This window comes from Peromyscus californicus, unplaced genomic scaffold (genome assembly GCF_007827085.1).
Source record: "Peromyscus californicus insignis strain IS unplaced genomic scaffold, ASM782708v3 Scaffold_10__1_contigs__length_136768540, whole genome shotgun sequence".
Taxonomy (NCBI): Eukaryota; Metazoa; Chordata; class Mammalia; order Rodentia; family Cricetidae; genus Peromyscus; species Peromyscus californicus.
The window spans coordinates 4701392-4715488 of NW_026294391.1; the positions used below are offsets into that span (position 1 = coordinate 4701392).

A 14097-nucleotide genomic window follows, 5' to 3' on the forward strand; every position below is an offset into this window, starting at 1 on the left:
GGCTAAAGATGTACAATAAGAAGACCTCGGATTATGAGCACTTACTTGTTTGGCTCCTCTGGAGCCAGGCATGAAACAGATGATGGTGTCATGAAAGACACCATCCATACTGTCACCATATTTTGGTCATTTATGCTTCCTACGCCATTAGTCTGAGCTCCTCTTGCCCTCTGACTTACATATCTTGATAATTCTGGTATTTTTTCTTTGTGCCAGGTATGGTAATTGCCTTAAATGCATTATTTCATGTACGTTGTGAGAGCAACTTAGAGTGGACAGAACTATACCTCTCCTATGTATATGAGATGTTTAGGTTTAGAGAAAAATGGTATTTTACTCAAGGTCACAATATTCTAGAAGATCTATAACCTGACCATTGAACCTTCCAGTTTTCACCCCTTGTTTCTAATAGTTTTGTATTATTGTCTGCAAATAACCAGCATATTAGGATGCCTTGACAATTCTGCATCCTCCCACTGCCTGCCCCTACACATTCTCCTCCATTGCCACTATGACCACTCTTGTACTGACCCACATTCCTTCCTGATCAGTGCAGAGTTTCCATATTGATCTTCTACCGATCTCTGGAGTTTCAGATCTGGCTTTACATATGGCAGCTAAGTACCTTGTAAGAGCAAAAATGACCTGTGGTACTCTTTTTATGTACCTGTGTTATTTCATCGTTGTGTGCAGGAAGATGGATTCTTTTGTCCTTTACTCAGAACTTTTTCTTGGAATCTTCATCCGAGACAAAAATCAAAAGGAGAGGAAAGATAAAGATAATTCCCATGCTGGTGATCTAGAATCTAAGGTGTCGGGAGAGGAACCTAGAGGAAGCTAGTCCAGATAGATGAATGTGTTCAGTGAACTGACCTAGAGAGATTCTCTAAAGAATCATCTTCTTTTATTTTTTTCTTTCCTTTTTTGATTGCTTGCTTGTTTAGGTCTATTTGCTTTTATTTGCTAGTGGCACTGTGGAGGGAAAGTTGGTCCTCCTGGTGTAAAATAGCTGAAATAAAGCAAGCCTAGGACTCCAGATTCTCTATAGTCATCATGCTCCTGAGGCTTCTACTTCCTATCCCATAATCCAGAGAAATGAGTCATCTGACATTTTGCATATACATCCCCTATCTTCCATCACTTTTGGTTTTCTCTGGCTACTTTTTCAGTAGGAAATTGCTTCCAATTGTCTTCACTCTCTGAAAGCTACCTCTTCAAGACTCCCTTCAAGCAGCAGCACATACATCAAGTTCTCTTATGCACACCTAGCTGATGATTGTAGTGATTTTCTTCTAAGAATTCTTAAAATTCTGCGTTTTTCCTTTTGTCCCTTATATAGTAATAAAGAGTTGTGACTTGACCCTTGGTCCATTCGCATGCTGACACTATTCCTGATGTATTTGATTTACCACCTGTGAACAAGCAACAAGCTGCCGAATCTTGCCAGTTTGGGTACCCAACATTGTCTCTTATGTTCTTTGAACCCACTTAAAGCTGTGCAATCTTATCCAAGAGTTGACTTGTCTGAATATCAAATCCCTTTCCTCTAAAAATGGATAACCAATTTACTTCCTAGTATTTATGTCCTCTGAGTTCTGAGGAGTCACTGAGGTAACATACAGAAAGCATGTGGCACAGCACCTTGGCTGGAAACTAGGAGCAAAGTTGAGCCAGAGGTCACAGTTCATATGGTGAACCTCCAAACTGAACCAGAAGGAGCCTGTGTCTTTTATGGAGGGAGTCATGTTTTGTGACAGTTGGATCTGGATGCCTTTCATACATTAAGCTGTCTTCTAGTCAGGAAGCTGCAGATCTTTATTAGATTATCTCTTGATGAGCTTGAGGATGAGTTCTGCTGGAAAGTTCAGTGATGTGGGAGCCTGGCCTTGGAGGACTCAGAGTTCTTACCCAATGCTAAGGCCACCAACCCATCATCCTCCCATTTTCTCAGCAGACTATTTTGTCTTTGCCTTTATGATTTGACATTAAATTTAAAAAGACTGTTCTGCAACTTGTTTTGGAATCTGTCTCAATCTCTGTATGACTGCCTCCAAGCCTGGCTTAGCTTTGAGGAGGTCATGCCTCTCTGCTGCTGAGCAGCCCATGTTCAGTCTTACTTTGCCTGTAATTGTGCAGTGACCCTTCTCCATACTCAAGGGAAACTTCAGACTAATCAGATTAGAAAATGGCTCATTCCCATTCCCCTCTCCATCCAATGTGCCCTGCCATGATTTGGGTCACATGCTTGGTGTTTTGCGTCATCTCCGCAGATTCCTTTCAAAGACTGCCCTAATTCCTAATGGGCCCATCAGCCTGCAGCTTACATTTAGATTCTGCATTCTTATTGTTCCCCACAGACTGCATAAGGCTTTACAGAGCCTTGACAAGAGTCTCTGTCTGCACAGCCCTCCTCATGGCACGCTAAACCAGAGCCTACTTTGACGTCTGCAGTCTCCCATGGGAGGAAAGCATGGAGTTTGTTGTTTTCGTTCGATGCACACTGTGCCCAGGGTGGGGGGAGATTTACCTGCATTATGATGAGGCTGGGTAGCTGCTGAGCTCTGTGAATTCAGATCACAAACTGAAAAGCACTGTGGCTACAGGATAGGGTGCTTCTTTCTACCTAGTGACAGCTATCCAGGCATTTTTCCTAGCCCTGTGTTTGGTGGTAAGATTTCTCTTCTGTTTCATTCCCTTTGTCCTTAGAACTCAGCTAGGCCTTTTCCTTATTAGTACAACCAAAGCTGCAATGTGGACTTCACAGTCTTCTCATAGGCATTCGCTTCAGGCCCCAGCAGCTTTTGTTGTAAGAGCTGGTATGAACTCATCTTAGTTACTACCCAAGTTCATTTCACTAATGCACACAGTATTAGATTTCAGCTGTGTGTAGTGGTGGTTAGTACCCATTAATAACCATAGTGACACTGTATTGATGTAGTGTTAAGAACCGACAATACTTTGTGAAGAGCATGTTAAAAGGTATATTTTAATTGATGAAGGCATTATTCATTATTTCATAAGTGCAAGCTTTAAGATACAAGGAGAGTCACTGAAAAAGGGTGCTCAATGCCAAGGTAAATTTCAAACAGAGTTGCAACTCAATATGATAGCCTACACCTTTGCTTCCATCCAAGCTCCTAGAGATAGGACTCTGGCCCCTCATCTTTGAAGCCTTGGAGACTTGGTCTGTGCTGCTACATTATATGTGTCTAGAATCCACCATACCTGACTCTAAAATCCAACTCAGCTGCTCCCTGGCTATGTGGTCTTTGCTTATTTAACCCCTGTGAATCTATGTTTAGATGTGGATATCCTTTAGTACCTCTGAGCAAGGTATTTTGCTTCTTAAACCTCAAAAGATGGATGGAAATCTGAGGTCATTCCATCTTATGTTCTTTGTAGAACTAGAGAGTAGAAAGGTACCTTCTCTAATTCTGACCTTCTGAAACTAGATGGGGAATTCAAATGCAATCTTCTCCCAGCAGCTCTGCCTCAAGCTAGTCTTTTATGGCTGGCTTTGGGTCCCATGGAATGCCTTAGAACTGGCCTCCCAAGAGAGCTGGTGCCTCATCCAGAAAGATCAGTTAAAATGGAAAAAGTTAACAGGCCTTTAAAATCATCTCATTATGCTTTGCCTGCCCTGCCCCCTCTTAGAGGCAGGGCTTAGTCTCATGCACTTTTACCCAGCAATACCTGGCAGTGAGACTGAAAGGCAAGCATTGAGCCATGTGGCTATTGTTTTGTTATGTTTGGGGTAGCGGAGCGCTTGTTTTCTCTGTTTCTCCTACTGCTCCCTTCCCTCTGTCCCAGTCACTCCTTACCTTCATCCTCATGGTGTTACACATGCAGGTTCAAATACAGAGTGATTTGAGGTTGAAAAAATGTAAAAGACTCCCATACCATGTAGAGTCGATCACCAGAGAACTGACTATCTCTCTGTACAGTCCTTATCTGGTAGCCATTCCCCACCTCACCAGGCACCTCTATGCTGGAATCAAGTTTTCAATGTAGAGACCTGGCTACTTAGAAATAACCAGTTGCTTACTATCAGCCTGAGTGATTCTGGCTTGTCAACTGTACCCCCCACGGTGGTCCAGAGCTTCTGTTTCCTTGTGCATCTGGCATCACAGACTTCTGCCAGGTGTTTCGGAGTATATTTCTTAGATTCTGTGATAATGAACACAAACCAAGTGCAACTAAGAGTCAACATGGGGCTTCACTGCCTTTCCCTCCCTTCTGGACCATTTCCTAAGCACTGAGGTAGCTAGTACAGCAGAGGAGGGGGCAGGTTCCTCTTGGACAAAATACAGCCTCCACTAAGCCTTCCACCTCTGTGGAGGGTGGAAATAAAGCAACCCAGCATTATTCCCTGTGGCGAGGGGGTGGCTGGCTTCTGCACTTTTTGAGCTATTCATCATTCTTGGGAAGGGGACCATGAACATCAGTCAGCTATCGCATTAGACTCGCTTCTGAGAACTCCCACCTCGCAAGGCCTCAAGAGGCATGTTTGGGGGCCATTAGTATTTAAAGAGGAACCAGAGAGATTGCCTTCCCTCCCCCTTCCTCTACAAACATGTCTCTTAGTTTGTGTAGGGAAGGAAATGGTGGATTGCCGGGGCATCAAAGGGAAAGAAGAATTTATGGAGGCTTTAGGAAAACACTTTAGCACTGTGAGCTGGCACTTGAAAGTAAGGAGGCTGACTTTTTAACAAGCATAGAAACACTTAAAAGCCAGAATTAGCCTTGCCCTTTAGGGCAGTCACCCTGGAAGGCTGTGCACTGATTCCAACAATGTTGCCATAGAAAGTTCTTCTTTGGAATTGGCTTCAAAGCCCTTTCAAATGAGTTTCTTCCTGAGTGGCAAATCTCCATCCTTTGACTGTAGATCAGAGTTTTAGCAAAAGCCAAATGTCCTTTGGTGAGGGGTGAAGTAGAAAACTCAGGTGGAGAATCTGGACCATGTTTTGGATAGAAAGCCTGGTGTGACTGTAAAATGAGATCTATTTTCTATAAGGTTCAGAGGCTTTTCCCAACTACTTTGAAAGGATGTTTGAGTCTTGGCAAGTAGTTCCATTAGTTATCAGGAAAAGAGGCCTCCATGATGAGTGTACAGAACCAATAACTTTCAGGGGTAACTCTTTGGTTCTGACTGACCTGCTTGGCCTCACTCCCCTGATACTCAAACCTTTCCCCATTTCTGAACTGTTTGTTTCCTGTCTCCTCCTCCAATCTGCCCTGGTTTTAATGATGAAAGGGGCCTCATCTCTGGATTTTCTCTTACATTCTTATATAACAAACATGATAAATCTTGAATGGAAGTATATACTATATTAACAAATGACGACATGAAAAAAAAATCTCATCACATCAGTGGTCCAAGGAAGAAGCTATGTGCAGAAGTCAGGAGTAGGGATGAACACTGACAGACTAATGCCAAGTGAACAGGATCCCAACTGGGAGTGTTCCTTTCTTTCCAAGTTTACTACTGAGATAAGCATGCTTTAGGGGCTTTTTGTCTGTTCTTAATGCTCTTTAAATTTTTATTTGTATAAAATTGTTACATGCTCACAGTCAAAGTAACACAACCGTTAATGGGGCTTTTTTTTTTTTTTTTTTAAACAACCATACTCACTGGCTGCATCGGCAGCCATGTTCAACCTTTCTAACTGCTTCTGCAATTAATAGAGCAGCATGCATACACCATTATATTTTGATTTATCAAATTTGTCAGTAGTACCTACTAACCTACTACTTTGATGATGACTGAGAAGTTAGCATAATTGTGATTCCAATGCTATTTTTATTTCTATATGTTCTGAGGATATTCTCTTTATCCCTGGTGTTCTGGAAGTTTATGATAGGGCTTAGTATGTATATGTTTAATATGTTTACTACCTTTTGGGGTCTTCTAGCTTTGAGATACTTCCCTTTGTTGCTGATAAATTTTCTACTAGTACTTTCCTCCGTTACTGCTATGAAGAATTTCAGTCTGTCAAGTTTGGACATTTTGTCTCAGTTTTCCCATTTTATTTGTGATTTTTATATTATTATAAGGGAGTTCTTTCATTTTATATTCCAACCGTTCTATGGAGTCATCTTATTACTATCATATTTTTAATTCCAAGAACATGTTTTCAGATCACATGTTCCTTTCTTGTCTTCTGTTGTCTTATCAGGAAGGCAACATATTTGCCCATTTCACATATTGCTATCTACTTCCTGAATAGTTTCTGTTTCTCTGCTTCTGCTTCCTTTGTTTTCCCTTGTCATCTTTTTACTTCTGCCCCTAATGGTGGGTGTTTGGTGGGGACAGGGAATGTCTTGTTGACAATGAGCTTCACTGCACAAATTAATTTCTGCAGCTTCAGCTCCACTAGGGAAAAACTAGAAATTAGAATCTGGAGGTTTCTCCAGAACCATTCCTTGTATTGAGAGAATTATTATTATTTTTTCTTTCTGTTGCAGTAAGAGAGAGGATGCATTGGAAGAGGGGAGGAGCATTTCAATATGGTCATTGATGTTCTAGGAATGGGGAAGGAGCAAGAAAGGAGTTGATCATCCGTAAATTCAGGATGTAATGTTTTCCTCTGCCTCCACAATGCTCTACCTCCCTAGGACTGGCACTTCCTTAGCTTCTTTAATTTCTCTGGAGCTAACCCTTTCCCCCCTAGTGAGTGTATGAAAAAAGTTACTTAGCGGGTTAACCACTTGTGCCTTCAACTAATCCTTGGTTCAGTACCACACTTTATTTCTGCTTGATTGATACATAGAGTGTTTATTCCCCGAGCCTCTTGGGACTTCCGTGGGTCACTAAATAGCTGAGTTCCCCTCCGTGGTCACCAAGTGCTCAGCTTCCATTCCTCTGCTCTTCCAAGTCTGATATTAATCCAGGGTCTGCTTTTTATCTTGCAGCACATTTTGAAATTCCTTTTCCATTGTCTTCTCCCCTGGTCCCCAGCTGTCTTTGTCATTGTTGCCTATATTCCTTTTGTATCCCTGTTTTTATTTCCTTATAGGTAAAAGGGGAGACTTGGTATATAAGAGAGAGAAAAAATTGTGTTGACCCAGCCTTATTCACTGACTACTTCCCAAGAACAGAATATTCTTCCCAGCAGCTTCAGCCAGCCTTCTCTCTTAAATTGAAAGTTTGTTTTTCCCCCCTTCAACCCTTTGGGGTATTCTCACATACACAAAGGTCTTCTGAGAAAGAACTAGAAAGGAAACCTTGGAGTATTTTACTACATTAACTAACTCTGTCTTTAAGCCTGGCTCTGGGACTTGGAAAACATGAAGCTTTTCATTTCTTTACATTTTTTCATATGTATCTGAGATGTGTACACTTTTATTTATTAACATTTTTGATCCTTATTATCATTTGATTCAAAAATACCCTTCACAAATATCCTTCTAAATAGGTAAATAATTAGAAGTGTTGAGTCTTACATAAGAGGTGGGCCGGGAAGGAGGGGTGCAGTTAAGAGATGAACAGGAAACATGAACAAATATCAAAATTAGTTATGCAAAACTCTAATAGATCTTCCCATAGTAACGTCTCAAAATTTTTCTGAGTGCAAATGCAAATCCAGGGTAAATACAAATTCAGGAAAAGGGCTTCAACTTAGATACATTTCAGAAAGACCTTCCTACGGAAGCAGTTATTTGAACTGAATTTACACAGACAATAAAAGCAGAAGTTACAAATGCCTTGCATTTCTGGGGGCGATCTTAGCATGATCAGGGAAGCAGAAGGCCGGCAGACCTAAAATACCAGACAGGGAGCGAGTTTTCAGGTGACATTTGTGATCAGAAATGCCAGCAATGGCCAAATTAAGTTGATTCTTGTATACCTGGCTAAAGATCTTAGGTTGTATTCTGAATCCAATGGGAAACCACTGGAGGATTTCAAGCAAGGAAGTAACAGAATGGCTCTATATTTTAGAGTGAGTTCTCTGAGGGAGGGTGCAGTGTAAGAGTAGATAGGAGGAATAAGCTCAAGATGAGAAACAGTTGCTATAATTTTAGTGAGTGATGAAAGTGGTTTAGATTGGAGAGTAGTGAAAGAGATAGGCAGAGGTTAGGTAGATTTGTAATATGCTGAGGTAGTTTTAACTCACGGGACTGCTCAGTAGATTATGTGTGTGAGGAGTGAAGTTGGATGTGACCCTAGATCTATTTGGTAAGGATATTGACTGGTTCCAAAATTAGTGAACTACTATGATTCTAAACTCTAAGGTTGAATAAATGTCCTCTGGAATTCATGTTGTGGGCATTTCCTGACAATCATACTCTCATCTGTAAGAACAAATAGAAACAATCATTTTATTGATGATTTCATCCGGTTTCCCAGTTTTGTACTTTTGAAATATCATCTATATAGCAAATGACTCCCATATCAAAGGGACCTCCTCTTTGATCTTCAGACTCATTGTCTCTGTTTCTCACTTCTCATTAAAAGCAGTGTATCTAGTCTGAGACATAGCTCAGCAGTTGAGAGTACTTGCTGCTCTTCCAGAGGACCTGAGTTTGTTTATCAACATTCATGTTGGAGAGGTCACAGCTGCTTATAGCTCTAGTTCCAGAGAATCTGATGCCCTCTTTTGGCATCCATGGATACACATACATGTGTTACACCATCACACAGGCACACACATACACACATGCACATAAATAAAAGAAGTTAAAAAAATCTTCTCTAAAAGCAGCATATCTAAAACTAAACTCTGGGTCTTGCCTCCCTCTTGTAGCCCTGTCTAGCCAGTTGCTCAATCAGAAGGCTTCAAATAATCTTCAAACCTACCTCCCCATCACTATAGTGTATGTGTGTGTTTGTGTGTATACTCTCAAATATTATGTGGGTGTATGTGCGTGTATGTAGTCTTTCAGGAAGCCTACATTCAAAATGCATTCAGAATTGACAGTTCCTCACTGTTACCACCTTTGTCTAAACCACCATCATACCTATCTGGACTACTTGAAAGAGATCACTAACTACTCCTGCCACTTCTATGGTGCCCCCCAGTGTTTCATTCATATCAGTTAGACTATTAGAATAAGCTTTGAATATATGTTACGGCCTATTTTAGTCTTGTTAGGCTGCTACACAAATACACCATAGACTAAAACTACTTTTTACAATTCTGGCAGGTGAGAAATTAAAAGAAAAGAAAAGAAAAGAAAAGAAAAATGCTAACACATTGAATGTCTGGTTGAGAGCCCTAGCCTGCTTTTTGAATGGCTCCTTCATGCTGTGCCCACACATGGCAGGAGCAAGGAAGTTCTCTGTGGTTTCTTCCCTTCTATCCTATTTTATTATCTATTTCTGGTAGTTCGAGACAGGGTGTTACTATGTAGCCCGAGATTGCCTCAAACTCCAAACTCTATCACCATTATTTCCCTTTTGAGTGCTGAAATAACAGACATGCTGCTGTGACATGCCCTGGTAGATTGATTTCAGGAAGGCTTTGCCCTATGATCTATACACATCTCACTTCCTAATGTCATCACCTTGATGCTTAAGTTTCAGAGTACAAATTTGGAAAGGACCTGATCATTCAGAAAATTGCAGGTCCTGTAAGTAACTTTTTTGTAGAATATACTCCAGTAGCTCCTGTATTTCCTCAGAATAAAAGTCAAAGATTCTGTATGTTCTCCTTCTCTGACCTCCGGTCCCACTCAGAATATTAAGAAATGTATTCTTTAAGACTCTGTGCTAATGGAACACTTCTCACCAAACATCTTTAGTTGAGTTTTAGTTGTTCCCCAGAAACGTACACAAACAAAAGACATAATGGTCTCACATTTCGACTATAACTATGCTCATAAACAGAAGATGTCCTTTAAAAGAGTTGAACTGATGAGTGAGCCAAAATTCAAAGGATAAACAGTGGTAAGGGGCAACATATTGGAGTTTTATCCCAGAATTCTTGGCCAAAGAAAATGTACACAAAAGAATTACAGAATTCCATTTCCTGTATTCTGATAACTCTGTTTATTCCACTCTGTTTAGATGGATGAAATCTATGTTACTCCAGTTTATGATCTTTTGGGTTTTGTGAATTTTTATGAATTTGCAAATACTAGCTATTATTTTCTTAACACTTTGGAAAGAAAAGAGAAATATCTTTTGACTAATTGTGCACATGTATTTTAAGGCTGGAATCCTGGAGCAGGGTGCTTGGAATAATATCTTTTTGATACCTTTATAATTTCCCTAAATATTGGTATAAGGAGATGAATTTGCCTGAAAATTTGTTAGGATGTGGCCAAATTCAGGAAAAATGGCTTGAGGTATTACATCAAGAAGTAGTTACTATTTGAGTCATTACAACAATTATGTTGAAATTATCCTCTCAGTGATCACAATTCTGTTATGTAAAGTTGAGGATGAATTTAAACCAATATCCATAATTTAAGATTCATTAGTTTTGACATAACTTTTATGGTGTAGGATAATCATTTGTTATTCTTTGTTCCAAGTGAAAATTGGCTTGGTTTATTTTTTCTGATTATAAATTCAAATCATTTCAGATGATAAGAGATTAGTCACAATAAGGTCAAATAATCATTTGACTTTCTAGAGATGGTTTTCTTATTATATAAGTGTATTGTTACCATTTTCTATTGTTTTATATAAATATAAATATAAACCAAAAGCAGATTCAGAGCTGGACATATGGGGCTAGAGAAATGGCTAAGTGATTGAAAGTGTATATGCAGCATTCTTGCAACTGAGTTTGCTTCCCAGCATCCACATCAGACGGGTCACAACTGCCTATAACTTCAGCTCTATGGGATCTCACACCCTATTCTGGACTTCATGGACATGGCACTCACATGCACATACCCATACACAGACTTGCACACACCCATACATAATTAAAAGTAATAAAAACAAAACAAAAATCATAAAAACTGTACGTACTATTTTATAACCTTCTTTACACTCTATGTCAAGAACATATTTCTGTCACTTCTAATATGGATCTAAATGACCTCTTTTAATGGCTACATAATAGTAATAAAGATGCCTTTTACTTTTCTTAAAAATATACTAGTAGACAAAATTAATCCAGGCTTGTCTTAAACATTTAAATGGTATATAATTTAAGAACAACAAGAGCACTTTATTTTGTTGGCATATATCAACCACTAAAATAAAAAGGCCTTCAAATATTCTGAACAAAAGGTAGTGGTGGTCTTAGCTACCAAATTTTGTTTGGTAAGCACATAAGATGTTTATTGAACTTCTGCCAACCACTACCACTGAAAAATTAGATAGGTGAGATTTCTGCTTTCAAACTTCTATTCTGAGAGGGTCAGAAGTAGATAATCAACTAATAAGCAATGATGATAACATCAGCTACTGAAGCGTACATGATAATATGTTTTAAGGTACAATATAAGCTGGAATTGTGGTTCTAAATTCTGCAGATTGAGTCAAATTATATGCTTTCAGATTTGAAGACAAAGAACAACAAATAAATTACGAGTTATTTTTCTCTATCCTGAACTGGAGAATGAATCCAACACCTGAACTGCAATCCCCACCATACCTTAAAGAGGTAAATTTTATGCTTATTTTAGAAATAAGCTAGGGATACCTCCCTTATATTTTTAACATGTTATATCTTTAAATTATTTTCCAATAGATTGTAGCAATATCATTGCTTTTGGAAAGAGTATATTCTGGGTATTTCTGTTGAAGGCTAATTCACTTTCCATGCTGAGCAAACATCTGCTCTAGAAGAACAGGACTTTTCTTTTGCAGTTGAATAGTTTTTAGCCTCAGTTGCATCCAATTATATAGAAAATAGGATAATAGGTTACAGTTATAAATAGATATAAACACCCTTATCATGGGATTCTGGTAATATCATCCTAATCCATACTGGCAAATCTTAGATGGTATCTATGTCAAGAACCCTCAGTATATCTGTGGCTTTGTGTGCAGGTTTACCATGTGTGAAAAAATAGTGTATAGAGATTCATTTTATGGTGGAACCAATTTGAAAGGAAAAATTCAATAGAAAAATGCTTGGTTAGGAGAAACAAAGTTCGTGTGCTCAGATGGGGGCCTCAGCATTGTGGAATTATCTGCATTCTCTAAGATCACCTCAGTTGTTTTTAAGGAGTGGGTGGGTGGGTGGTAGCTCGTAACATGCTCCAGAAATTTATTTTCTTGGGAAAGCCCCTTGATAAAGCAAATGTCATGTGGTTGATAATCCCAGAAAAGAAGGATTTATTCTGTCTCTGCTGACCAGCGCATTCTGGCCTGAGCTTGCCTCGTGCCTCTGGCAGTAGACCTCTCAAGCACACAGCTTCTCTGGAGCGTCAGAGAAAACCTTAGAACTTCCAGTTGGTTGAGGGACAGTATTGGCCATTGTGGTCAACAGAGGTGGTATTGAAATCTGGTTCTTCCACTTACTTATCTGAATGGCATCAGGTGAATTAAGTTTCAAACCTCATTCACTCATAGACATAACCTTCAGATAAATGAAGGTTAAGGATCCATTCTCAGCATGTTCTCTGCTTTGTGCTGGCATTCAAGGATAACTGCTTCCTTTGAAGGAGCCTATTCCTGATGTGGAATCAGTACACTCATTATTTGGGGTTTGATTTGATACATACAGCTTGCATAGGATACTGTGAAACGAAAATAGCTAGTTCTAAATCAGGAAGAGGAATATCGCATAGTCTTGGGAAGGTCTCATTTGATATTTCAGAGATGAATAGTGAGAGTTAGTAAAGTAGGAAAGTAATATGATATGGTGGTATGGCAAAGACATTACTAACAGTGCTCTGGGACATGGGGCAGCTTGGCACTGGAGGAATTGCTGTGGCTGGAGTAAAGGCCCATGGGGAAGAGTGGAGAAGGATAAGGTTGGAGGTGACTACAAGGGTGGGTGAGGTTTGAATATTATTCTGGAATAACTGGAGGCCACTAATAAATATTTTTACTTCTGTTTTTAAAAATATTTTAATTGCACTCATTTATGCAATATGGTATGGTAATTTGATATATGTGTACAGTAATTGAATAATGACAATTAGTATTTCCAATACAAGCATTAAATCAAGAAGAAAAAAAATCAGGCTGCCATGCAACCCAAGCTCAATATGAATCTGAGAATGGCCTTGAACTCCTGATCTTCCTGCTTCCACCTCCCAAGTGCTGGGATTATAGTCATGCACCACCACACACACTTAGCTCACTAAATTTTTCTTAACTATATGTTACTTTTTTCGGTACCTGGGATCAAACCCAGGGCTGGAGATTGAGTTCAAGTCCTCAATCATGCTAGGCAAGCACTAAGCTATATTTCTAGCTACATTTAAAACTTATTTTAAGATGTACTATTAAAAAATTATAAGTAAGAAAACAGCGTGATCAGGTGTGCCCCTTTCATGGAGCTAGGGGTGGAGACAGGCAAACCAACTGTGAAGTTCTTTGATGTCCCATCCCCAGGTAGGTCCACTAGGAAGCTCTTGTTGTCCCATTACTATATACCAACTACTAGTCTGAGATCTCAAAACCTCTTAGCTTGTCTATTCCTTCTAGAAACTTGAGGAGGTAGTACTTTCATTCCTATTTCAGAGATGAGGAAGTTTGTAAACAGCAAATATATGGTAAAGCCATAATTTTAATTTAGATCTGTTCTACTGCAAAGAATAAATGTGAAAAATATTGGCTGAGGGTATAGCACAGTGACAGAATATGTGTTGAGAAATCACAAGGTGCTGAGTTTGTTCCCTAGTGTCTTTTACTTGTGGCCACATCCCATAAAAAGAAAATTTGTCTTTTTAATATAAGTATTGTTAGAGATACTGTAATAAGTCAACCAGTCTAAGGAAATCAGTACTGTCATTTGCCCTGGTAACCTGGAACAATGAGGGGTGTGGTCAGTATTCTACCTTTCCATAAAATATTTTCCTATTCTGTGTTGGCTATCATGCATTTGTCTCACTAAGACAGCTTCCATTATTCTGAGCCTACTCGGTCATCCCTGGGCCTGACCTTTCTAGGCTGTATCCATTGGTCCCCTTGCCCTTAAGCACCTTCAGTTGTATAGCCAGAGGGATGCACTGGCAAGGAAGGGA

General features: G+C 39.5%; 1 protein-coding gene across 3 annotated transcripts in view; it reads left to right on the forward strand.

The window, feature by feature from the left end:
- Window positions 1–14097, forward strand: part of Efhc2 (EF-hand domain containing 2) — a 268118-nt gene that overhangs the window by 240473 nt on the left and 13548 nt on the right. For 2 of the 3 annotated variants that reach the window (XM_052736023.1, XM_052736093.1), the window contains one exon: window positions 11456–11561. The exons of the other annotated variant lie outside the window; for it this stretch is intronic. In XM_052736023.1, the coding sequence (XP_052591983.1) occupies window positions 11456–11561 (106 nt within the window). The remainder of the gene's footprint in view (window positions 1–11455; window positions 11562–14097) is intronic. 3 annotated transcript variants of the gene reach the window in all.